The following is a 22,455-nucleotide window of genomic DNA, read 5'->3' on the forward strand; positions in this document are numbered from 1 at the left end:
TATCCGGATCGTCATCCGGATATTGCGACGGCTGCGAGGTTGCTAACATTATTTGAGGCAGTCATGCGAGGGGTACTGGCGGTCCTGGTCGCGCTCTGCTGCGCGGCCGCAGTCTCTGCGATCTACGAAGACCAAGTCGGCGAGTTCGACTGGCACCGCGCTGGCCTCGGCGAGGTCCACCGCGTCGCGTTCCCGTCCAAGAACTCGAAGAACTTCCTCGTGACCAAGGCCATGTACGTGGCCACGGAGGCCAACGTGCTCGCCAAGGTCGACCTCAAGACGTCCGACGTCGCCTGGCGCCACGTCCTCCCCGAGGCCACGGCCGTCGAGGACCTCGTTTTTTGCGACACCCACGAAAGCGTCGTGTCGGTCTCGTCGTCGCCAGCTTCGGCGGCGTCGACCCGCGATGCGACCTTGGTGCGCCAATGGGATGCAGTGCACGGCCATCTTCTTTGGCAGGCGTATGTGCCCGTCGCCGCCCCCGTCGAGACGCCGTTTGCCGCAGCCTACGAGGTGCGCGGTGCGACGGACGCGGACGAAACCATTTTGGCTCTTGTCCGCAACGCCGACGTGACGATCCTCGGCTTGCGCGCTGGTGACGTCTTGCGCACGGCCGCCTTCCCGCATGCGTTTTCCGAGGTCCTCTCGACCAAGCTCTCGGTGGACGCGACCAAGCTCTACATTTTGGGCGTCGACAGCGTGTCCAAGACCAAGGTTGTCGTGCAAGTGGTCTTGAAGTCGGCGTCGGCGTCGGTCTTGGCGCTTGCTCAATCCAGTGACGTCGTCGGTCTCTACCGCGACGACGACCAGGACCGCGTCGTGGCTGTCGCTGTCATCGAGGACGGTTCGGCGTTGCACTTGCAGGCGCTTTACGACCTCGCCGTCGTCAACACGATCGCAATCGCGTCGCTCGAGCTCTCGAACCCGACGCCGGCGACGCCGCTCACGTTTGCCGGCATTGACAAGTCGGTTGCCCACGCATTTGTCGTGACGCTCTCGAACGGCAAGCGCCTCTTTGCGCGCGTCTCGTCCAGCTTGGCGCTGACCGTGCTCGCGTCTTTGCCCAGCTCGGGCTTTCTCATCGCCTCGGCGCAGGCGCCTGGTATCCTCTTCCACGCGGCGCTCCACGCGGCGCAGAACCGCGTAGCGCTCGTGTCGTACCATGCCGATGCGTCGCCCTCGATGCATCTCGAAGCGTCCATTGACGTGGCGCTCTATGGCCGTGCGATTACGCGGGGCTTTGCCGGCGTCACCTTCAAGAAGGCGGGCAAGGCCATCTCGATTGTCCGGGTCGGCCTCGTCATGGCCGATGCGAGCTTGATCCTTCTCTCGAACGAAAAGCCGTCGGATGCCATTAACCCGGGCCTCGTCTGGATCCGCGATGAAGCGCTTGCGTACGTCACCAAGGCGTACTGGGTCACGCCCGCCGGCATCGAAGAGCAAGCGCTCAGCGTGATTCCGTCGTTTACCGAGGAGCTCGGCCTCGAAGCCAAGAAGTTGCTGCACTTTTTCACGACGCTCGGCGCGTCGCCCGCCAAGACGGCTTCGGAAACGTCGCAGTTCTTTGGCTTCTCCAAGCTTTTGATCCTCTCGACGTCGACGGGCAAGCTCTACGCGCTCGCTTCCGAGACGGGCACCATTGTGTGGTCCCGCTACGTCGGCCGCGATCACCGCCTCGTGGTGACGCGCGACCACCCGGCGTTCGGCGCCGGCGCCGAGCTCCTCCTCATTGGCGCCGACACGCGGCTCACGTGGATCGACGCCGAGGACGGGCGCGTGCTCGCCTCCGAGGCGCCGAGCACCCAGAACGACGCGTACGTAATGCTTCTCCCCAAGCAAAAGCACCACGAGATGACGGAAGCCGTCGCGCGCCGCGTTGTCGGCGTTGTCGATGCGTCGCTGGAGGTCGCCTTGTACCCGCCGAGCTCGGCCGTGCCGGACGCATTCTACTTTTACCGCTACGACAAGGCGGCGCACGCATTTGAGGGCTTCCGCCTCGACGAGTCCAAGCGTGCGACGCTGGTGTGGTCGGTCGTGCTCCCGACTGACGAAAGCATCGTCGCGCAGTCGGTGCAGGCCGACGCGACCGCGATCGAGTCGAGTGTCACCATCACGGGCGACGACTCGCTCCTTGTCAAGTACTTGAACCCGCATCTCTTTGGTGTCGCGACGCTCGATGCGCACAACGTGCTGCAAGTGAGCTTGATCGACGCGGTCTCTGGGCGCATCGTCCACCGCGCCAAGCACGCCCAGGTCGCGCCGTCGGTGCAGATGGTGCAGGTAGGACCGTATTCGTTCTGGGGCGCTTCTGACCTCTCAACGTGTAGAGCGAAAACTGGCTCGTCTACACCTTCTGGAGCCTCAAGACCAAGCGCACCGAGCTCGTGTCCGTGGCGCTCTTTGAGCGTGCGATTGGCGCCCGCGACCTGAACCCGTGGGTCCGCCCGCTCTGGGCCGAGTCCAAATCGTCCTTTGACGCCAAGGCGCCGTATGTGCTCCAGAAGAGCTTCATCTTCCCGAGCCCCGTCTCGGTGCGTCTTGTCGCTGTCCCGTCATATCTCATTTCTTCTTCGCTAGTCGCTTGGCGCGACGCTCACGGCGCGCGGCATCACGCCGCAGTTTGTGCTCGTGGGCATGGCCAACGGCCAGATCTTCAAGCTCGCCCGCAACATCATCGACCCGCGTGTGCCCGAGGGCCCGCCGACGCCCGAGCAGCAAGAGTGCGTGCTTTCTCTTGGCAGCGACAGTGGCTCATGCAAGCTGTTGTAGAGAGGGCCTCGTCCAGTACTCGCCGTACATCCAAGTGCTCGCGCAGCCCTTCTCGATGGTGTCGCACAACCAGACGCTGCACAAGCTCCAAGCGATTGTGAGCGCGCCCGCGAACCTCGAGTCGACGTCGCTCACGTTTGCGTTTGGCTTGGACCTGTACTATGTGCGCCTGGCGCCCGCCAACGCCTTTGACGTGCTCCCGTCCGACTTCAACTACGAGCTCCTTCTCTTGCTCATTGCGGGCTTTGTTGGCGGCGCGTATGGCACCAAGCTTCTCGCGGAGCGCAAGCTTCTCCACGAGCAGTGGAAGTAGAGAACCTCTTCTAGACATGATAAGGACTGTGTAATACTACATCGATGCCCACACCTTTGACAGTTGCAGCGTACGGTTTCACACCAGTCGAGCAGTTGCTGGACCCTACGGCCCGGAAGGAACATGGAGGACGACCCGGGCGAGATGGAGGCCATTGCCCTCCAGTCGCAGGTGCGTGGCAGCCGTGAGCGCCGTCGCAAGCCGCTGTGTAGATCACGGAGCTCAACCGGCTCCTTTTTACGACGTCCGACGAGCACAAGCGCCGGGCGCTCGAACAGCAAATCGCCGTGCTCGAAGATGACCAGATCACGCTGCGCAAGGCGATCCAGGACGAGCGAGAAACCCGCGCCGCCGCGCGCTTTACGACTGTCCGACCCGCGAGTGCGCGGCCACGGCGCACGACGCTCAAGCCCGTCCAAGAGGTCGTCCATCAGCGTGGCCTCTCTTTCCGTACAACATTCTGTGCGTAGGACAATGAAGTGCCGGCGTCGCAGCTCACGGCTGAGCTCGCGCGGCGCCACTTTATCAACGTCATCCACCTCAAGACGGAGCTCGTGCGCGACGTCGTGACGCCGTCGCACAACGCCAAGTACCCGCCAACCGCCATCTTGGAGGGCAGCACCAAGAGTTTCTGGATGAGCTCGGGCATGTACCCGCAGCTGCTGCAGCTCACGATGCGCGAGACCGTGTACATTGCGAGCATTGAAGTCACGAGCGCGTTTGTCAAAGAGATGTGCGTGCACTGCACCCACAGTCGGTCCGTGGTCAACCCGGACCCGATCACGGTGACGCTGCCGCCGCCCGCCGACTACCACGGTACGCAGCTACGTACGGAGTCGTCCATGCATTCATGTCCGCAGGCGAGGTCGAGCGCGTGTCGCACAAATTCAAGTTTGAGGGCGACGCGATCGAAGCCATTGACATTCGAATACTCAGCGGCTACGAAGCCTTTTGCTTTGTGCACGTTGTCAAAGTCAAGATCGACGACAACGTCGAGCGAAAAAACAGCTCGTAGCACCCAACGGTATAGTAGAGTAGTAGATACGCCCATGTCGTCATATAGATCTAACACAAATTCGACGAGCTATGGTCCTCAATCGGTTTGCGCGGATCTGATTGGACCAGGCAATGAACAAAGCGATGCCGGATTGGTTGATTCTTACAACCAATCAAACGCTCATACGTGGCGGAAGGAGAGCGCGCGGCGCTTGACGCGTTAACGGCCGCGTGAACAGGCGCTTGCACGAGTCAGCATCACATCGCCTGGAGATGCTTCAACCGCGGGGGTTGCGCTGCGTGCTTGGTGGTATTCTCGTGCGCTACCGCCACGGGCACTATGACGACTGGTGGCGTCACCTCTATAAAAACATATTAAATTAGATTATGTATCCGAGGTTCTTTGGCATTCGCGATGCTGGGGTTCGTGGGACGCGTCGCGCGGACAGGCCGTCGATGGAGTTCGACCCTCGACGAGACTGCGTACATTGAGCAGTTGCAGCTAAAGGACATCAAGAGGTGATGTCGCCCGGTGCGCGCGCCTGAGATTCACACGATGGCATTAGCAAGGTATTTTACGACGAGCAAGCCGAGCGCCGCAACTACTTTTACTACGTCGACCTCCAAGTCGGCAACTTGTCGCCCAATCAATTCGAATAGCTTAGGACGAGCGTAGGGCCAGCTCTTCCTCGAGGACATGGTGCCCAAGAACATTGCGACGTCGCTCAAGAGCCCCAAGTTCCTCAAATTCTTCTTCCACATGCTGCGGCCGCACGCGGCGACGGACCTGCAATACGTCACGGCCTTTCTCGAGTACCCGTACCGGTCGCCGTGTGGGCCCGAGATGAACTACATCAAGGCCGCCGACACGCCGATCGTTGTCACGGAGCTCCAGAAACACGAGGCGCAATGGCTCTTGCGGACCAACGCCGACCCGGAGGCCGACGTGCCGTTCGCGCCGTCGTCGCTCGCGATTTCGGCTTCCACCGGCCGACTCTACCATTGGACCGAGTCCAAGTATGTGCAAGGCTACAGCCTCGTGCGGTCGCAAGTCGCCGTCGACATTGCCAACTTTATCTCGTTCCCAGAGTCGCCGGATGCACCCCACGTATTCGTCGCACCCTCGGGCGATACGACGCCAATCAAAGTCGTGCAATAAGATCTCCGACAACACCCTCTGGATCGATGCAACAAGAGAGCTTGCCATCCTATGGTATACACTGGAAATACACTGCATCGGGCCATCGTGGCTGGTGCTACAAGACGGGGAGGAACACGGGTTGCGGGTCGCGTGACTGCGAGAACGACAGCGACTTGCGCGTCTCGCGGGCGTTCGTAATGCGAAAGGCCTCGAGGAACGCGTTGATACTGATCTTGCCCGTACCTTGCCTACGAAGCGCATCTGGGACCATCCGAAAGAAGAGGCGCGCACAGATCAAGCTCTTGGAAGAGCGTCGCGATGTTGTGGAGCTGCGCGTCTTCGTCGGCGACATGCGCATTGAGGAGCGCGCAGCCTTGCTGGAACTCGTCCAGCGTGATGTAGCCCGAGTTGTCCTTGTCGAAGAAGCAAAAGATCACTTGCAGCTCCTTTCGGTACATGTAGAACGTGTCGAGGTCCAGCTGCCCGCCGGCATCGCCGTGTTGCGCATAAGTGGTCTGGTACGACTCGAGAAACACCGCGTACTCGACCTTGTCTTGGTTCTTGACCACGCTGCGCGGCGGAAGGAGCACGGGGGCAAGCCGCGACCAGTCGAGCTCGAGCTGCAAAACATCTCCGAGCACGGCGACCCAGTCGTCGATGCTCACGACACCTACATTACAGTATGCACCAGCAACGTCGAGCCGTGGCAGCGTACCAAGGTGACGGGAATCTTTGGCTTCGAACGCCGCCAACAAGGCTTTCTACATTCGTCTGGAATGAGACCCCGACGAGCTTGCGTCGCGCACCTTGTGGTTGCCAATGAGCTGCATCAGATTGTGTCGGTTGTGGTCCTCAATCGACCGAAAGCCCGGCATCGACGGGCTAATGCGGTACTACCACATGCGTCTGTGAGCCGTAAATTGTCATCTAGACGTTTGCAACTGTGGTCGGGACTTGGAACGTATGGAGCTCAAATGCGAGCGACGACTGCAGCACCATGTACGCACCCTACGCACACAATATACATATTGTCCTCGTCTCTGCACACTGCGTCTTGGGGTCTACCTTGTTGTTGGAGTAGCAGTAGTTGGAACCTGAGAAGATCGTCACAAGCGTCGAACTCGACATCTCGTTTCCATTGTCGTCTTCGGCTGGCACGACCATGCTACCCACGGTGCCGCTGGTCCGCTGTTCTTTGGCGTACGGCCAGTCAAAGCCCTCTCGGGCCGGCTCGTGGGCGCGCACAAGGAGCTACTCCATCAAGTTACTCCAATACTAGTATATGTATATCCCATTGCACCTTGAGGCCATTCTGGCGTAAGAAGCGCGCAGTTACGTCGGGTCCAAACACGACACCGGCGCCGCGACGGCTCGGGGAGCTGCCTTTTGTCGACGACGGGTCGGACCACAGCATATCCTACGTGCGGTTTGAGGTTCCGTGGGAATTTGGAACGTCCCACCCGCATCGTGCTCAGGTGCTGGAGAAGCTCCGACGACAGTGTCTTGGGAAAATGGAGTTGAAATTCGCGCCGAGGAATCGCGTCCATCTACAATCGTTCAGACGGTGCGCTCCAGTGGCATTCGTTGACCTCGGTTAGCGTTACGTCGGCGGCCGGAAGCCCACCGTGCACGACAAATACGGCGTCGTTGATGACGTGCGCGAGCGGGAGTCGTTCAAAAAAGGCGTTAAAGGCACCATACATGTTCCGGTCGTACTTGGTCATCACCTGCAAGAGATGCAGAAACCACTGTCTTGGTCGTACATGCAGAAACGAATACCTCGCGCTGGAAGCTGTAGAGGCGATTGAGCTGCGGGTCCTCGTGGTTGCCGCGGTTGATGTGCACGGCGGTCGGGTACAGCATGTGGTAGGCAAACAACAGCGCGCAGATTTCGACGCTGCAGTTACCCCGGTCCACGACTAGTTGATACATTGATATATATACGTGACATTGCCACCACGTACAGTCGCCGTTGAAGAGGTACCAGTTGGTCGGCGACGGCGGACCTTGCTCTTTGAAGATGTGGAGCACGTCGTGGAGTTGCCCGTGCACGTCCCCGACGATTGTGAGCGTAGTGTCGGACGGAATCTACCCTCCGACCATCAGCTTCAACGACCTCGATTTGCAAGGCGCCAACCGTGAGATGGACCACATTCGGCAACACTTCGTAATGCTGTGCGCATGCGCTCATGAGTCGCGTAAGCGTGTCCGTTGGCAGCGGGATGTGCATGCCGTCGGCAGCCTCCGCAAAGGCCTACGCCATGCAACGTTATTTCGCGAATCAATGGACGCACCAACCTGGCTCATGCTCGCGACTTGGTCGATGGACAACGGGAATTGCAAATGAATGAAATCATGCAGTTGAATGCCATCGACGGCAATCGCGTCGGACGAGGCCACGCTCTCTGCAGCGTGATGGACGTTCGTGGAGTAGGTAGATAGATGATATGCAGCATACCGAGGTCAGTGGCATCGTCTGCGGACCCGATCATGTCCAAGCACGTGTGCATGAAGGCGGCAAGCTGGACTTGCTTCGTCTCGTCAAGGCTACGTGATATGCATGAGTCCACGTCGTCGCATGCCCCGTCCTGCGTACAGGTCGAGCTGGCTCCAGATGTGCCAATGGTGCAGGTCGTCCTCCGAGATCTTGGGCGCCTGCGCTATCGTCGCACGCTCCACGACGATGCCATCCGCCAGGTCTTCCTTCGTGCAGAGCGCGCCCATGCTGCGGCCGCGCTGGTCGACTTCGGTATCGTTGAAACGTTCGGCCTCTGCAGTGCAAAAATACATTGTGATTGAATCCAACCGTTTTAAACATGTTTAAAACATCCATGTTGAAGTCGTGGTGTGTCCAGCCCTGCCGCTCACCCAGGCCGAGAAGGCGGCCGCGCTCGATGAAGATTGCAGTGATATCTCTCCCTCAACAGTACGCGACCACACGCAAGGTCGAGAGGCCACAAGCATCATCGAGAGGAAGAAGCAAGAAAACGTTGAAGTACGAAAAAGCGAAATCCCTTGCAAGTTAAAGGGCGTGGGCAAACAGTTGGCCGCGCGCGTTAACAGCATACATGCGCGTGTCGGCGATGTGGACGCTGGCGGCATTGCCCAGCACATGGGCGACAACGCGCCAGTTGGGCGACGAGCTGAGATTCTCCGTGGCGCAAAAGATCTCGGTCTGGCGGGTCACGCCGCAAAGCGCGTGGCCGTTCGACGAGAGCTGCGTAAAGAGGCCGGGCACCTGCGCGACCTGCGGCACGTCCATGAGGGCGCCAACAGACGGCTTGCCCGCGAAGAGCTCGTCGCGGTCCGTCACGGCGAAGAAGGCGTCGTTGCCGTGGAGCACAAACTGCTTGGGTGCACCGACGTCGGCATGGCCCGGCCACATGACCGCCCACGCGATCGGGTTGGCCATGTTGAGGCAGTACGCCGACGACGATTTGTCGACGCCGCAGACGTAGGCGCCGTCCGACGAGAGCTGCACGTTGTTGCCACGCATCGCCGACCATGCACTCGGTGCCGACGCGTGTGCGAACGAGAGCGAGTCGTCCGTCGCCGCGCGGAAGAGCATGCCGTTGGCGAGCTCAATGTGCTGCGTGTTGCCAACGAGCGGCGTCCAATGCGCAAGGTTCGACTCGTCGGCGCACAAGACGTGGTTGGCCGTGGTCGTGCCGCACACGCGACCGTCGGCCGCCGACACTTGGCGGAATGCCACGTCGTCGGGCGTCGCCACCTGCATCCAGTAGTCGGCGTTCAAGTTGGTCGGGCGGAGCGAGAGCTCCGTAGGCGGCGAGGCCGTCTTTTGCTGGACGAGGACGACGAGGCCGAGGACGGCAGCCGCCGCCACGACGTGACCAGCATGACGGACGCCCGAGGCGCGCTCGGGTGTCGTGGTGTGAAGCATCGGGCTCTTCTCCATGGTCGGCAAATCGAAGTGTGACGCCAAGATCACCCTGCGCCCGAGCACGATCTGCATCTGGTTCGGATGATTCGGAGTTTGTATGTAGGGCGCCTCCGCAAAGTACTGGAGTAGTAGTACTGCAAGTACAAGAGTGATAGGGAGCTGCCATGGCGAAGCATCTTTAGCGCTTTCCTGTCGCTCCAGCCCTCAAGAGCTTGCAAGAGGCAGAGAACCTATGCTCGCTGAGGCATTGAAACAACAACCTCCGCGCAGCTCGGCCAACGCCGACGGACGTATGGGCTCCAAGATGCTACTCGTTTGTCGCAAGCCCACGGCCACGCACCCACTCACTCGCATGGGAACTTTGTCTGCGGATGAGCACTGTCTTACGCCTAGTCCTATCGAGCGTCTATAGCTCAAGTCTACATATTCGTTGGACGCGTCTCGACGGCAGCTTGACGATGCAGCGCCTGGCGCGAATTGCGATCTTGCATGTCGCCGACGCTGATTGGCTCGATTTAAGACTCTAAACCATCTGGCATGATAAAATGAATCGTTCGTGGTTTAAAAAGTACGCAACGAGGGGCGGGCAGGGTACGAATTAGTATCAACAATTCCTAGTCGGACTTAGTCGAAACCGCATAATTCGTAGTCATGGATCAATTTGGAATTTGCGAGAAGAAGGGACATGGCCTACACGGCGGACGAGACGGCGCTCCTCGCGCAGAAGCCGCGCATGGGCGCGCTCTCGGTGGCCGAGAAGATCGAGCAGGCAAACCTCCTCAAGACGCAGGGCAACACGCTCTTCAAGGGAGGGGAGTACAAGAAGGCGATCCACAAGTACTCGGCCGTCTTCTTGTACGTCAACGGCCTCAGCGTCGCCGGCGATGGCATGTCGACGTACTCGCAAGGCAACGCGTCCATGTCGGCGTCCGCGGCCGAGGGCGACGAGATCAAGCAGCTCAAGATCGTCGCCTACACGAACACAGCCATGTCGCACCTCAAGCTCGAAGCCTTCGACAAGGCGCTCGACGTGTGCGAGAAGGTGCTGGCCATTGAGCCTGAGCATGTCAAGGCGCTCTTCCGTCAAGGCCAAGCGTATGGCCTCTTGTAGCAGTAGCATCTATGGCTCATCAAACTGCACGACTGTAGCTACGCGGGCAAGGGCAAGTACTCGATGGCCAAGGAGATTCTCAAGAAGGCGCTGGCGCTCGAGCCCAAGAACGCGGCCGTGCGCAACGAGCTGAAGCGCGTGATCGACGAAAGCAAGCTGCACCCGGAAGAAGACGAGCTCAAGAACAAGTTTTCCAACATGTTCAACAAGTCGGGGGGTATTTACAAGTAGTCTGGTCAATCGAGATTCACAGATTGAATGCAATGGGTCCGACGACTAGTACTTGCTACTGTTACTGGCGTTGGGCAGGTCCCAAATGCCATCGAGGCGGTCGCACACGCAGTCCATGATCGACTCGTAGCTGTGTCCCATCGCTGTGTGCGGCTCGGACGGCAGCAGCATCGAGACGTCGACGTTGGCTACCCAGGGTGACTCGATGGGCGTGCAGCCGGCGGGCGGGTGATGCGTCTGAAGAAACGTCATAGCGCGGAAGAGCTTGTTCAAGACGCAGTCTTGCGTCGAGTAGACGTTGAGAATCCGGTCGCGGCGCATGTCGGCAAAGGCCGTGGCGGCCACTGCGCTAAAGTCGTGGGAGGGCACAAACGCACCGGCAAAGAAGACCTATCGGATGCCATGGGTGAGACCTACCGACGACCGCGCAGTACGTACGACGCGATGGAGATCAAAGCGAGTATACGGCGACGTTGCATTCTCTGCTGCGAGACGATCGAGGAGGCTATAGAGCACCGCGCCGCCAAGCGAGTGGCCGAGAAGCGTCACCTTGCGGCCGCGCGTGAGTGTCGGGTGCATGCGGAGCACATCGGCGAGGATATGTCCGACTTGGTGGGCCTTGTTCTTGGCCCGGTTCCACGGGTTGCCTGCGTGGGTTCCGATCGCACCGTCGTTTGCATCGGAGTTTGTACCTGTAAAGTGGGTCGCAATCACGTCTTCGAGGCCCGTCGCGAGATGGCTTTTGGCCTGCGCGACAAAGTTTTCCCACTCGGCGCTGTTCCCAGCTTCCCACAAGACAACGTAGCACGCGACTACGAGAGCGTGGTTCTCTGAGTACATGCAAATGCGAAGAAGGGTCGTGTACCGTTCTTGCGCTGGCAGTAGGTCGCCCAGTTGGTCGTTGGGTCGACGCCGTGCGTCATAAAGCCATTCACAGCGATCACGACGTGCTCGCAATTCGAAATGTCCCCACTGATGTGCTCCAGCTTGAGGTAGTCGACGGCGCGGATTTTCTGGTTGGTTTCCATCGACCTGAGACCCGCTTCTTTCGCTGTCGCCCAGAGGAACGCCGATTTGGACACGGGCGCATCGTGCTAGAATCAACCAACGAGCGTGAGACCGTCGTGACAAGTACCAAGTCGATACCGTCGCGACAGGTGTCTTAAAAAATGCGCTTGCAGCGCCGAAGAGCCCACCGGTGAAGGCGGCCACAACATCTGTCTCGAGGACTTGGTCTGTGGGCTGGCGCGCAATGGCCGTGCTGATCTCGCGGTCAAGCTGCGCCAGCATCCGTTGGTGGAGGTTGACCTTGACCGACTTGGCGTCCCGCTGCAGCATGCGCCACTCATCCTCGGTCATTTGGCCCTTCGCGATGAGGTCCCTTGCATCGCCCTGGAGAAAGCGACCGTCGTCGACCATGCTGCGAGTATGTTTATCCGGATAGGAGGCGGTTGCATTTTATCAAGTTGGATTATGCAAGAAGCAAGGAATAGATAACGCTAGGCTTCGTAGGCCGTGAGGTCAAGCGTGAGGCACTTGGAGCGCTGGGAGCCAATGTCCTTGCAGACGCCAATGAGCGCGTCCGCCTTTTCGTAGAAAGAGTCCTTGAGCGAGATGACGATGCACTGGAAGTCGCACTTTTGGATGTACGTCGAGACCTTGTTGACGTTGATGTTGTCCAGCGCCGCGTCCACCTCGTCGAGCACAAAGAAGGGCGACGGCCGGTAGCTGTGGATCGCAAAGAGGAGTGCGAGCGCCGCCACCGTCTTCTCGCCGCCGCTGAGCTGCTCCATCTCGCGGAACCGCTTCATGGGCGGCATCGCGTTGTACTTCATGCCGTGCAAGTACGGCTCCTCGGGGTTGTCAATGTTGAGGTACGCCGTACCGCCCAGTGGGTGCTTAGAGCTCTTGGTCAGGTTCTTGTACACGCTGTCGATGCACCCCGAGACGTGGTTGTACGCCTCCATAAACCGCTCGTAGCGCGCTTCGCGTACCTCGTCAAAGCGCGTCGCGGCCTCGGCTGCGCCAGCCTACGCGTTGTCATATGAGTTTTTGACAATTGAGTGGATAGCACATACCTTGATGCGCTCGAGCTCGGCTTCTTCGTGGCTGATGCGCGATTGGATCTCGTCATACTTTTCGAGCGCCTTCATATTGGGCTGCATGCGCTCCAGCTCGGCCGCGAGCGTCGCAATTTGCTGCTCGTACTTTGTCGCGAGGTCCTCTCGTTCCTTGTTGTTCGCAAACGAGATGCGGTCCAAGCCGGAAAAGTCAATCACTTCGTCCACATAGCGCTTGTCAGCCTGCGCCGTCAGCGTCACGCTGCTGTCGCCCATCGAGGATTGCTGACTTTCGACCATGTCGACGTCGCCATCGCTGTCGTCGTCGGAGGTATGGCCCACAAGTGGCAGCTTCACTTGGTCCATGGTCGCACGCTTGAGAATCTCGTGCTTCTTGTCCTTCAAGCGATCCAGCGCCGCCTCTTGCACCGAGATCTTCTTGTGGATGTCCGCAACGTCCGTGTCGAGCGACTCACGTTGCTTGGCCATTGCCTTCAGCTCGGTTTCGATCGCCTTGAGGGCGGCGTGGGCTGCCGCCGCCGCGTCCGTCTTGGCTTTGTTGTCGGCTTCGAGCTTTGACGTCTGCGCGACGAGCGTCTTCTTCTCGTGTTGAATGTCTTCCAGCGTCTTGGTCTCTTTTGCAATCGACGCCTTGCAGTAGTCCCAGCGGCGTCGGTTGTCATGCCCTTCTAGGTATTGCAGCTAGACAAGGGCGCCACGATGACCATCAGACTATGTGTCTAAGCATACCTGGGCCTGGATTTTGGCCATGTGACTGTGAAGCTTGCGACGGCGGTCGATACGCTCCTGCTGCTGTTTGACGACCTTCTCTTCGTATTCTCGGATGTTTTCAACGCCAAACGACTCGCTAAAGTCCTTGAACATGTCGTCTTCGACCTAATCGTCCATGCATACGTTTAGGCTATTGAGAGCAGAATGTTCTGTACCGAATGGATGTCACGCTCAAGCGCACGCATGTCGGTCGCGCGCGCTGCAATCGACTTTTTGACCTTTTTGATCTCAGGAAGTAGCGCAGCGAGACGCTTCTTGCAGTCTTGCATACGGGCCTTGATCTTGGGGATTTTGGCCTCCGTCGTCGCAATGTCGGCCGTCGCGTAGCGCAGACGGTTGCGAAGCGACCCGAGCTTTGTTTCGAGAGTTTGACGGCGCACGGCGCCGGTGCTCTCTTTCTCAAGTGCCATGAGCTCCTAACAACGATTGCAGTAGATAAGAGCTACGTGATGGCAATAAAAGACGCACCGACTGCAGTGCATCCCGCTTGTCTTTGAGGAGCTGTGTTTCCTTTTCGTCCCAGCGGCCAGCGCGCGCGGCGTCCTTTTGGGTGCGACCACCCGTCATGCTGCCGTTCTTGCTCACGACCATGCCGTTGAGCGTCACAGCCTTGACCTTTTCATTGCGCTGAAAGCAAATCTCTCTAGACAGGACCGTTTAGCAATGTGAGTGGACGGCTAGTGATAATATTTGTACCGTGCTTCGTCAATGTTGTCGCACACAATCGTGTCCGAGACAGCGTAGAGCACGGCGGGTTGGATATCGTGGTCGCAGTCAATGACGTCCACGACAAGTTTGACGCCGAGGTCGCGAAGGCGCTCGTTGATGGGCTTGACGCGGATCTTGTCAAGCGGAATAAACGAGATGCTGTCAAGTCGGTTGTCACGGAGGTACTACAATTGGCGTCACCATACATGTCGTACAGGCCAGCGCGCATATACCTGAATGCATTCTTGGCCCGTCTTGTAGTCGTTCACAACGAGCGAGTCCATGTGCTTGCCGGTCGCAACCGTCACGGCCATGTTGTACTTGCGTTGGATCGGCTTGCACAAGTCCACGAGACGACCGCGCACGCCGGGAAAGAGGCGCTGGAGTGCGTCAAATGTTTGCGACTTCTTCAGTTCGGCCTGGCTCTGACGCCAATCGTCCTTAACATTGCGCAGTTGCTACAGCAACGCATTAGCAGAAGCCGACAAGCTGGATGAAGCATGTACAAGCTGAAGCTTGTCCAACTCGGTCTTGAGCGATTGTTTCTTGTTTGAAATGTCGATTTCCTAGGGCCCATTCGATATGCCAGGCTGCCACGGGCAGGTTCTGCGTACATGTTGCTCTGTGTTCTGGAGGTCGCTTTCGGCTTGCGCAATCTCTTCCTTGCTTTTCGTGATCACGCGTTTGATCTAAAAAGGATGTGGATGGTGACGCTAAGCCCACAAGGACGTACGTCGACAAGTCGGTCCTCAGCTGATTTGCGGTCTTCCTTGAGCCGGTTCATCTCCTCAGTGTGCTCCTTTTCTTCTTGGGACAAGGTTGCGAGACGGCTTTCGTCGGCCGTCTCTTGCCGCGCCAGCTATGGGCGCGCTAAATACACGCACGTGACTAGGGCGATCGTACCGACGCCAAATCGTTGCGCAGCTTTGTGGTTTCGATCAAGGCCGTCTCTTTGATGCGATGGTACTCTTCGAGCTGGTTGCCCTCGAGCACAAGTTCTTCGTCGTCTTTGGTCTCTGCGAGCACAGCCTCGGCCTGCACACACGTATGAGGCACAGCCAACTTGAGCACAAAGTACATACCTGCTTGAGCTCCGCAAGGTCGGCGTGCAATCCGTCCATTTCGTCGTTTTGCTCTTCGACCTTCTTGGCCATGACCTTTTCTTGCGCAATCGCGGCGTCGAGCTTCTTCTTTGAGTGCTTGATGTGCTCGTTCAGCTGGATGATCCGCGGCGCGACGTTGTCGACCTGCTGCTGCACATTCACGGCGTTCATGTCGCGCTGCCGGCACTCCTTGAGCTGCAACGCATGCTGCTTCTTCTTGTCCTTGAACGCATCTAAAATCGTCTACGAGCGTTGCATCAGATATCACGCACGTAAGCAATAAACGACCTTGTTGTCACCGAGAATTTCGTCGAGCTGCGCTTGGGCGTCGTCCATCACGCGCTTGCGACCCGTCGCCTCTTCCTCGACGTGGAAGAGTTGCCATAAATAGTTGTGCTGCTTCACGCGCGTGAGCTCCTTGCGCTTCTGCTTGAAGCGCTCGGCCTCTTCCTTCTGTTCGCGCACGATCTTGCGCTCGGCCGCGAGACCCTTCTTCTTCTGGTACGCAAAGATCGTGTTTTCCTCGGCAGCGTTCTTGGCTTCCATGCACTTTTCGTACTCGTCCTTGAGCTCGTCCGACGACGAAATCATCTCAAAGAGACGGGTAAGCTGCTCGGGGCTCTTGGACGCGATCGACTCGACGTCGCCTATTCACAGAGCTGAGTTCCGTGATGTTGCAGTCGTGCTTACCTTGGAAGACGAGAAAGTTGCGGGCCTTGACGAGAATGCCAAGGTCCTTGAGCGTATTTTCGTACTCGTCGTGGGCCACGTCGTTGCCGTTGATGCTGTAGGACCCAACGCCCTTGTCCGAGATGCGCCGCGTAAAGTTCAACTCGTCGGACGGGAGCTCGCCGAGGCGCGCCGTCATCTTCTCCTTCTCAGCGTCATCGAGTCCATAGATGAGCGAGACGTACGCGCCATCGGGGCTCACGTCGTTCGTCCCGTCCTTATGGAGGAGGTCCTTGAGCTGGTTCGAGCGCAGCTGCCGGCTGTGGACGCCGAGGACGAAGCTGATGGCGTCCATGAGGTTGGACTTGCCGGCGCCGTTGGGCCCGATCACGGCCGTGAAGCGGTAGAAGGGACCGATCTCTTGCTTCCCTCCATACGACTTGAAGTTGCTCACGTCGAGGCGAAGGATGCGGCCCATCTTCGTGCTGGTTTCGCGGGCACCAAATGGAATTTCCCGACCGCGACGCAGCGCGGGAATCTGCGTTAGAAGCACAAATCCGGATTGTGCGACGGTATCCGAAACGTGTTTTTGATATAAGACCCTTTTTTACGGGACATATACGATATAAATGACCGGTAACTTGGCTTGGCTAAGATCACGCCGCTTGCACCGCATCCTTTTGCGATTGTGGGGCATCCTAGCACAGAGTCTGGCAAAAGCAAGCCGACGCAATAATAAAACGCAGTGGTGAAATACATGAATATCATGTTTAAGACTGCTGTCCTCGATGGGCTGTGCGGACGAGAGCGGACATGTATATAGTTGCGTTGGACTAGACTTAACAAATCGAACACATACAAACAGCAAGCTGGACCCCAAAAATACGATCAGAATATGCATTCGACGCACGAGTTGCGGAATTTCGGGGCCAGTCGCAGGAAGCAGAGGACAGCAGCATGGGCGAGCGCAAGGTCCTGAACAAGTACTTCCCGCCGGACTTTGATCCGGCGCTCATGCCTCGGCGCAAGCAGCCAAAGAACATGCAGATCGAGGTGCGTATGATGCTGCCCTTCTCGATCCAGTGCAGCACGTGCGGCGAGTACATGTACCGCGGCAAGAAGTTCAACTCGCGCAAGGAAGACGTGCTCGAGGAAGACTACCATGGCATCAAGATCTTCCGCTTCTACATCCGATGCATCACGTGCGCAAGCGAAATCACGTTCAAGACCGATCCGCAGCATGGCGACTATGCCGCCGAGCATGGCTGCCAACGCAACTTTGAGCCATGGCGTGAGACCGACGCCGACGAAGCTGCGATGCTCAAGGAGCGCGAAGAAGAAGAAAAAGGCGACTCGATGAAGGCGCTGGAAAACCGAACGCTCGACTCGAAGCGAGAGATGGACATTCTCGATGCGCTCGACGAAATCAAGGCAATCAACCAGCGCCACGCCAAGGTCGACACGGACGCGCTACTTGCCAAGGTCGCCTGCAGCGGCGAGCAGCCCGTGGAAACCAAGATCATGACCGAAGAAGAGATCCAAGCCGAGATGGAAAACTTCCGGAAGCGCAAGCTCGAGCAGCTCTCGTCGGGCCCACCTGCCAAGGTGGCCAAGGCTGTGCCAGTCACACTGGCTGCCCCCGAGCAAGTAAAGCCGGCGCCAGCGCCCATTGTGATCAAGAAGAAGAAGACTATGGCGTCCAAGCCGAAAGCCAAGGCCGCGCCGGCCAAGGCGGTTGCGTTGGTCGGGAATTACGATAGCAATAGTGATTAGGTTTGCGTGAAATGAAGAACGTTGCTGCTTGCGATCTTAATCCTGTCTACGGGTTGTAGGGCGTGATCATGTTCTTCGCAAACGACTTGAGCGCGGGCACACCGCGGACTTCTTCGTTGAGAAGCGGCATCTCGAGCACGTGAAAGTCCTACGTATCCGCTTAGCATCGTGCTGAAGGAAGCGCCAGCGTTTTGTGTACCTCGTACAAGTCGTAGATCTGGTCGAGGTACTTTTGCTGCATCTTTTGGCGCGCGCAGCAGTTGTTGCACGTCGAGTCTAGCAGTCGCGCTTGAGTGTATTGAGGAGGATGCACAATCGTCCTACCTTCTTCCGGGTACAAGACCTGGTTGACGACGACGTTATGGACGTCAATGTCGTACTTGGTGAGCTCCTACACGATAAATCGAGCCTGAGTAGGTCCCAGAAGCGTCATTGTATTGTACCTGCACCAAGCGCTCGGTTTCGTAGAGCGAGAGAAACTCGGGGATGCAGACGCACACAAAGGTCGTGCGATCGGCGTCCTTGAACTGCTCGTTGACCTACACGCATTGCTCGCATGAAGACGCAGCGGCTAACGTTAGAATATGCGACCTTTTGGATGACTTCGCGCGTCTGCTCGAGCTTGCCGACGAGCATTTCCTCGGACGGCAAGGCGCCGCCAAAGAGCGCCGACATCTACATGTGCATTGCTCGATAGGGTTGCGTGCTTGCAGGAAAACATACCTGGCCAAACATGCCCGAAAATTGGTTCTTGAGCGCCATGAGCTTGCCAAAGGCCTTGTCGAGCGCGGTTGGGAAGCTGAGGAGGCGGAGCGTGTGGCCCGTCGGCGCCGTGTCGAAAACAATGACCGAGTAATCCATGTTCTGCACTTGCTTCATAAGCTCGGCAAAGCTCATGGCTTCGTCGATGCCAGGAATCGAGTTGGTCAAGTCCTTCATGAACGACTGCATGCCCGATGCGTCCGAGACGCCGTCGACGCTTTCGTCCATCTGCACCGCAAGGTTTAGTCATGATGGAGCAGACGCCGGATAGAGTACCTCAATGTTCGGGTCGATCTCCATGACAAAGAGGTTGTCGAAGCCATTGACAGCGGTCGGCTCACGCGTAAAGCGCTGGCCAAAGGCATCGCTGAGATTGTGCGCCGGGTCCGTCGAGACGATGAGGACCTTCTCGCGGTGGCTGGCGAGGGTCACGCCGAGGCAGCACGACGTCGTCGTTTTGCCAACGCCGCCTTTGCCGCCGACGAAGATCCACTTGAGCGACGTCTGGTCCACGAGGTTCTGCAGCGTGCCTTCCGGGACGTCAGCCATGTTGCGAATTTTTCGATTTGGCCACAAATGGGAATTTCCCAAATAACCTCTCAAATCACATTAAATTATGCGAATTCAGAGGGATGACGTGGAACCCATGATTCTGGCAACTTTAACTACGATCAAGGAGGAAAAGCAAAAAGTTACTAGAGGAGAGTGGCATGAAAGATAGCACCATCATTTTCCTGAACAATATGACCCATTATGCAGGAAGAGCCACGCCCTGGACCACGTATAGGTCTACAGCGTCGCACTTCAAGCAAGACGACTCGATGGGCCGTCGAGTTTTTCAGCCAAGCCAAAATTGCTGAGAATCAGAAAGTGGGGCTCTCTCCGGGACTTGAACCCGGATCTACCCGTGTCTAAACCGCTAGATTAAAAGAAGTCGACAAGACCACCGCTTCTTGACTCTGAGAACCAGCCCGCAGTGCTCGAAGGCAACACCCTCGGAGCGTTCCCCTTGGAACACTTTGATTGAAAATGCCGGAACAATGCCATCTTGGGGCCGTCTCGAGAATTTAAATGCCCGTGGAGATCCACTTGAACCCGTAGTTTCCAGTATATACTGTCCAGATATGTGAGCAAGCGCGTAGCTGAGTAGTATTGGTTGCCACCTTCAACATGTTCCTGGGGAGGCATTTTACAGCCAGCACCTACAGTTCAAATACAACGTCATGAATGACCATGAAAAGATTGGCAGTCAGCATCTAATGGTACGTAACCGCTCCTGTACTGGAACAAAGGTAGCTTCTACGAATATAACTGATGCACTTTTCAGGATAAAATTAGGTCATTCTGAGATTCCACGCGATCCAACCTGAGCGATGAACGTGAGCTGGTACCCCAAGGCAGCTCTGACCGAGCAGTCAAGCTCTGTCGTGCCACTGTCGCCATCCGGTCCGTCCGGGTCCGTGGGTCCTCCGCGCTTGGGTCGTCGGCGCCTCGTGTACTACACGACTTTGGCCGTTTGGGTGTTCCTCTCGCTCAACTCGTTTCTGGATCCTTTCAAGACACTATATGGGTACTACGTTACCACGGACAGCCACGAACACGCCAGCGTGTGGGCTATCCACGTCGCCAACGCCTTCAACAACATGTCGTCGACTGTCTGCGACCAGCGCGGGCCTTTTCTCAACTGCTACTTTGAGCTGCCCGTCTTTGGGGTTGGAACATTAGCTGGCGCTGTGTGTCGGTCGTTCTACCCCGTTGATAAGGGCGACGCGCAGCACATTGGTACCTTCTTCGGCAATTGTACGCTCCCTAGTGGTCGTCGTCTCGACTTGCCAAACGATGAAATAGCGACGAGTCAATGGTCGGCGCTAACAAGCTCGATTCAAAAGGACTGCCTTGACACGCTTGGTGAAGGGGACGCATTTCCGTGCGACACGTACACTACCACAAACGGGCGAGTGATCCACCATCGGCGGAGCAAAACCGAGACAGATCGCTGGTGCAAAGAGTTTGGTGGCTTCTATCTCTTGAACAAGACGTCCGGCGAACGAGAAGTTCTCGTCGCGAATGTGTCTGTGGCGACTGCCCCCGTCTTCACCAGCCTCAAGCTGGAAGTGGAGACAACAGTCTTTAGTCTCTACGACATCCTACGGTGTCCGGCCACATTTTTTGTCGGTGGTACAGCCGACCACATATCAACGACATCGTGGTACGGCGATACGATTGGAGCCTGGACAGCGAGGACGACGAGGTCACCACACTTGACGACCCTCACGCGACGCAATGAGCTCGTCAATGTGGCAGCCTTTGCGTGGCACGATGGCGGCATAACGCAGATTCGGTCCTTCTCGAAAGATCTTTTGCGCTGCTGTCTACTCTTTATCGTTGCCTACTTCCGGGTCACGTCTATCTACTACCCGATATGGCTTGTCTTCAAGCGACAAGGTCAGCCGTTCTGGACGTGGGCAGGCGGCCGCCACATGGGCTTGGTGCTCCACAAACGCGAGCGTCGGTGCCTTGTCGTACTGTTTCTGCTCTCGTTCGAGGCGCTCCTGAGCACGGAAGACATTGTCATGTTTTGCCAGCACGCTGTCTACACGGTCCCGACCTCGTATACGACGATCATTTTGACGTACATGTCGATAACGCGCATCATCTGGCCCTCTGCATTCTTGCTGCTTGCACTGTCTCGACTCCTCGAGTGGCTTCTTGGGCCAAAATATGCGTTTGCACTCTCCGAAGACCTCTTTCTCCTTGGCGCACCCGTCGTGTGGTTCTACTTACCTTCGTATGTCACCACCCAGGGCATGAAGCTCTTCCAAGGTTACCGATGGACCGGCGTCGTCGTCCACCACTACGCAAACACGATCCATAACGCGTATTCGCACCAAAAAGACTCGTGGACGCTGTACATGGAGCTTTTCGGCTACTTCACACTGCTCTCGTCGACGTTTACGATTGTCCTCGGTTTTGTCTGGCAGTCGGTGACGCACATGACGAGCATTCTCGCGTTTCTACTGTCGCACCAACGCTATCGCCGTGAACATGCGCTCAAGGATACGACAGGGACGCTCGAGAACGTGCTGCATGGTGCTGCCGACGGGCTATCGCCCGAAATCGCATATCAAGTTACAAAAGCAAAGTGGCCACGATCGCATCGCTGTGAAGGCATGAACCTCGCGTCGGAGGGTCTCCTCTGCCTCGTATATGGGTCGACCCAGGTCCTCGCCACTATCGAGTGGGGCTTTGTGGGACCGGTTTTCAACCCACAAGGCCACGCCGCTGTTATCGAAGGCAACTCGGTCTCGTTTCGACCCAACGTGACGCGTGACACACTCTCAAGTATAACGTCCACTCCCACTCGCGTCGGCATTCCAGACCTTATTTAGAGAACCGCGATGGTCAACATACAATTGCACTACAATTGTAGCTTCAATATATTCGAGAAAACGAGACCTTGCACCTCCAACAGCCCGAGGTACAGTCTTGCTGTAGCGAGCTTACACGCGCCACATACGTCGAGCTTTAAATAAAACTGCTTGTGTGCTGATGAACATTCACCACCATCTCGGCCACCGGTACGACGCTCTAAATCGGTCCTTCGGGCTCGTATGCGAAGAAAGTTATGCCCATTTTGAGCTTTGCTGTTGAAACAATTGGGCTGCGAGAATAATGTGTTGCACCGAAACCTTTTCGAAGAATAAGTGACCTTTCACGAGCACAACAGCCAGTCGTTGCCCAACACATTCTATAATACGACAATCGACCCATAGGAAGCCCTCGCCGTCTCGTCGCAGGCGCACGGAACCGTCATCTCATGCAGCACGCTCGGTAAGAGTGCCATGCAGGCGCATCACTGCGGAAAACCGACATGCCTATGACTCTCCCAGCGACGGCGATTTACTAAGTAGTACGGCAGATGGGTCTGCGGAGGGGCTTTGCACCCGAACATGGCCACGCTCCAAGTCGCAGCTTCTCGAACTTCAAGTTCCCACGCTGCAGTAGCTTGCGTCAACCTGTGAGAATTGATCATTGGCCACTTTACTCGTCGCAGCAAGACTTGCTGATGGTGGGTTTACGCACAAAAGTGCATACATTGGTGGTGTGGAAGGTCCGTGGCATCGAG

At 57.5% G+C, this 22,455-nt stretch overlaps 11 protein-coding genes across 11 annotated transcripts; 6 read left to right on the forward strand and 5 right to left on the reverse strand.

Annotated features, from left to right (window-relative positions):
• Positions 1-26: 26 nt before the first annotated feature.
• SDRG_09320 (hypothetical protein) lies at positions 27-3,150 on the forward strand. The gene is made up of 4 exons (XM_008615245.1): positions 27-2,280; positions 2,328-2,531; positions 2,578-2,720; positions 2,770-3,150. Exons 1-4 carry the CDS (start codon positions 64-66, stop codon positions 3,080-3,082), a joined length of 2,877 nt encoding a protein of 958 aa, XP_008613467.1. The 5' UTR covers positions 27-63; the 3' UTR covers positions 3,083-3,150.
• A 5-nt stretch (positions 3,151-3,155) lies between these two features.
• On the forward strand, positions 3,156-4,179 carry SDRG_09321 (hypothetical protein). Its single transcript, XM_008615246.1, has 4 exons — positions 3,156-3,253; positions 3,295-3,504; positions 3,553-3,898; positions 3,943-4,179. The coding sequence occupies exons 1-4, from the start codon at positions 3,206-3,208 to the stop codon at positions 4,095-4,097; spliced, it is 759 nt and encodes a 252-aa protein (XP_008613468.1). The 5' UTR covers positions 3,156-3,205; the 3' UTR covers positions 4,098-4,179.
• A 301-nt stretch (positions 4,180-4,480) lies between these two features.
• Positions 4,481-5,343, forward strand: SDRG_09322 (hypothetical protein). The gene is made up of 3 exons (XM_008615247.1): positions 4,481-4,597; positions 4,645-4,705; positions 4,755-5,343. Exons 1-3 carry the CDS (start codon positions 4,494-4,496, stop codon positions 5,235-5,237), a joined length of 648 nt encoding a protein of 215 aa, XP_008613469.1. The 5' UTR covers positions 4,481-4,493; the 3' UTR covers positions 5,238-5,343.
• On the reverse strand, positions 5,335-7,943 carry SDRG_09323 (hypothetical protein; the record flags this gene model as incomplete). Its single annotated transcript, XM_008615248.1, has 15 exons — positions 5,335-5,467; positions 5,511-5,889; positions 5,935-5,980; positions 6,026-6,112; positions 6,162-6,227; positions 6,285-6,470; positions 6,520-6,636; positions 6,680-6,766; positions 6,809-6,946; positions 6,999-7,138; positions 7,184-7,307; positions 7,357-7,473; positions 7,518-7,624; positions 7,678-7,766; positions 7,816-7,943. The coding sequence occupies 15 exons, from the start codon at positions 7,941-7,943 to the stop codon at positions 5,335-5,337; spliced, it is 1,944 nt and encodes a 647-aa protein (XP_008613470.1).
• A 266-nt stretch (positions 7,944-8,209) lies between these two features.
• SDRG_09324 (hypothetical protein) lies at positions 8,210-9,236 on the reverse strand. The gene has a single exon (XM_008615249.1). It carries the CDS (start codon positions 9,190-9,192, stop codon positions 8,242-8,244), a length of 951 nt encoding a protein of 316 aa, XP_008613471.1. The 5' UTR covers positions 9,193-9,236; the 3' UTR covers positions 8,210-8,241.
• Positions 9,237-9,790: 554 nt separating this feature from the next.
• SDRG_09325 (hypothetical protein) lies at positions 9,791-10,537 on the forward strand. Its single transcript, XM_008615250.1, has 2 exons — positions 9,791-10,215; positions 10,270-10,537. The coding sequence occupies exons 1-2, from the start codon at positions 9,806-9,808 to the stop codon at positions 10,460-10,462; spliced, it is 603 nt and encodes a 200-aa protein (XP_008613472.1). The 5' UTR covers positions 9,791-9,805; the 3' UTR covers positions 10,463-10,537.
• On the reverse strand, positions 10,508-11,881 carry SDRG_09326 (hypothetical protein; the record flags this gene model as incomplete). Its single annotated transcript, XM_008615251.1, has 5 exons — positions 10,508-10,852; positions 10,901-11,109; positions 11,155-11,274; positions 11,328-11,556; positions 11,609-11,881. 5 exons carry the CDS (start codon positions 11,879-11,881, stop codon positions 10,508-10,510), a joined length of 1,176 nt encoding a protein of 391 aa, XP_008613473.1.
• Positions 11,882-11,895: 14 nt separating this feature from the next.
• SDRG_09327 (hypothetical protein) lies at positions 11,896-16,339 on the reverse strand. Its single transcript, XM_008615252.1, has 14 exons — positions 15,816-16,339; positions 15,414-15,772; positions 15,105-15,368; positions 14,926-15,057; positions 14,756-14,881; positions 14,637-14,711; positions 14,529-14,588; positions 14,256-14,480; positions 14,011-14,207; positions 13,783-13,957; positions 13,470-13,730; positions 13,273-13,419; positions 12,541-13,224; positions 11,896-12,492 (listed from the first exon to the last, which is right to left on the reverse strand). Exons 1-14 carry the CDS (start codon positions 16,270-16,272, stop codon positions 11,962-11,964), a joined length of 3,693 nt encoding a protein of 1,230 aa, XP_008613474.1. The 5' UTR covers positions 16,273-16,339; the 3' UTR covers positions 11,896-11,961.
• Positions 16,340-16,701: 362 nt separating this feature from the next.
• Positions 16,702-17,601, forward strand: SDRG_09328 (hypothetical protein). The gene has a single exon (XM_008615253.1). The coding sequence runs from the start codon at positions 16,752-16,754 to the stop codon at positions 17,565-17,567; it is 816 nt and encodes a 271-aa protein (XP_008613475.1). The 5' UTR covers positions 16,702-16,751; the 3' UTR covers positions 17,568-17,601.
• Positions 17,602-17,613: 12 nt separating this feature from the next.
• On the reverse strand, positions 17,614-18,878 carry SDRG_09329 (arsenite-transporting ATPase; the record flags this gene model as incomplete). The annotated part of the gene is made up of 7 exons (XM_008615254.1): positions 17,614-17,715; positions 17,767-17,843; positions 17,892-17,958; positions 18,011-18,106; positions 18,159-18,242; positions 18,291-18,557; positions 18,606-18,878. 7 exons carry the CDS (start codon positions 18,876-18,878, stop codon positions 17,614-17,616), a joined length of 966 nt encoding a protein of 321 aa, XP_008613476.1.
• Positions 18,879-19,702: 824 nt separating this feature from the next.
• SDRG_09330 (hypothetical protein) lies at positions 19,703-21,718 on the forward strand (the record flags this gene model as incomplete). Its single annotated transcript, XM_008615255.1, has 2 exons — positions 19,703-20,111; positions 20,634-21,718. The coding sequence occupies 2 exons, from the start codon at positions 19,703-19,705 to the stop codon at positions 21,716-21,718; spliced, it is 1,494 nt and encodes a 497-aa protein (XP_008613477.1).
• Positions 21,719-22,455: the final 737 nt, after the last annotated feature.

Source organism: Saprolegnia diclina (assembly GCF_000281045.1).
Source record: "Saprolegnia diclina VS20 unplaced genomic scaffold supercont1.29, whole genome shotgun sequence".
NCBI classification, from domain to species: Eukaryota; Oomycota; class Saprolegniomycetes; order Saprolegniales; family Saprolegniaceae; genus Saprolegnia; species Saprolegnia diclina.

Coding starts and splice junctions, on each gene's coding strand:
- SDRG_09320 (XM_008615245.1), top strand. CDS start 64: ATGCGAGGGGTACTGGCGGTCCTGGTCGCGCTCTGCTGCGCGGCCGCA. Junction 2,281..2,327: donor CGTCGGTGCAGATGGTGCAG/GTAGGACCGTAT, acceptor CTCAACGTGTAG/AGCGAAAACTGGCTCGTCTA. Junction 2,721..2,769: donor CCGACGCCCGAGCAGCAAGA/GTGCGTGCTTTC, acceptor AAGCTGTTGTAG/AGAGGGCCTCGTCCAGTACT.
- SDRG_09321 (XM_008615246.1), top strand. CDS start 3,206: ATGGAGGACGACCCGGGCGAGATGGAGGCCATTGCCCTCCAGTCGCAG. Junction 3,254..3,294: donor CCATTGCCCTCCAGTCGCAG/GTGCGTGGCAGC, acceptor GCCGCTGTGTAG/ATCACGGAGCTCAACCGGCT. Junction 3,505..3,552: donor CGCTCAAGCCCGTCCAAGAG/GTCGTCCATCAG, acceptor TTCTGTGCGTAG/GACAATGAAGTGCCGGCGTC.
- SDRG_09322 (XM_008615247.1), top strand. CDS start 4,494: ATGCTGGGGTTCGTGGGACGCGTCGCGCGGACAGGCCGTCGATGGAGT. Junction 4,598..4,644: donor CAGCTAAAGGACATCAAGAG/GTGATGTCGCCC, acceptor CGATGGCATTAG/CAAGGTATTTTACGACGAGC. Junction 4,706..4,754: donor TTTACTACGTCGACCTCCAA/GTCGGCAACTTG, acceptor GGACGAGCGTAG/GGCCAGCTCTTCCTCGAGGA.
- SDRG_09324 (XM_008615249.1), bottom strand. CDS start 9,192: ATGCAGATCGTGCTCGGGCGCAGGGTGATCTTGGCGTCACACTTCGAT.
- SDRG_09325 (XM_008615250.1), top strand. CDS start 9,806: ATGGCCTACACGGCGGACGAGACGGCGCTCCTCGCGCAGAAGCCGCGC. Junction 10,216..10,269: donor CTCTTCCGTCAAGGCCAAGC/GTATGGCCTCTT, acceptor GCACGACTGTAG/CTACGCGGGCAAGGGCAAGT.
- SDRG_09327 (XM_008615252.1), bottom strand. CDS start 16,272: ATGGGCCGCATCCTTCGCCTCGACGTGAGCAACTTCAAGTCGTATGGA. Junction 13,420..13,469: donor TTGAGCGTGACATCCATTCG/GTACAGAACATT, acceptor ATGGACGATTAG/GTCGAAGACGACATGTTCAA. Junction 13,225..13,272: donor TGGCCAAAATCCAGGCCCAG/GTATGCTTAGAC, acceptor GCCCTTGTCTAG/CTGCAATACCTAGAAGGGCA.
- SDRG_09328 (XM_008615253.1), top strand. CDS start 16,752: ATGGGCGAGCGCAAGGTCCTGAACAAGTACTTCCCGCCGGACTTTGAT.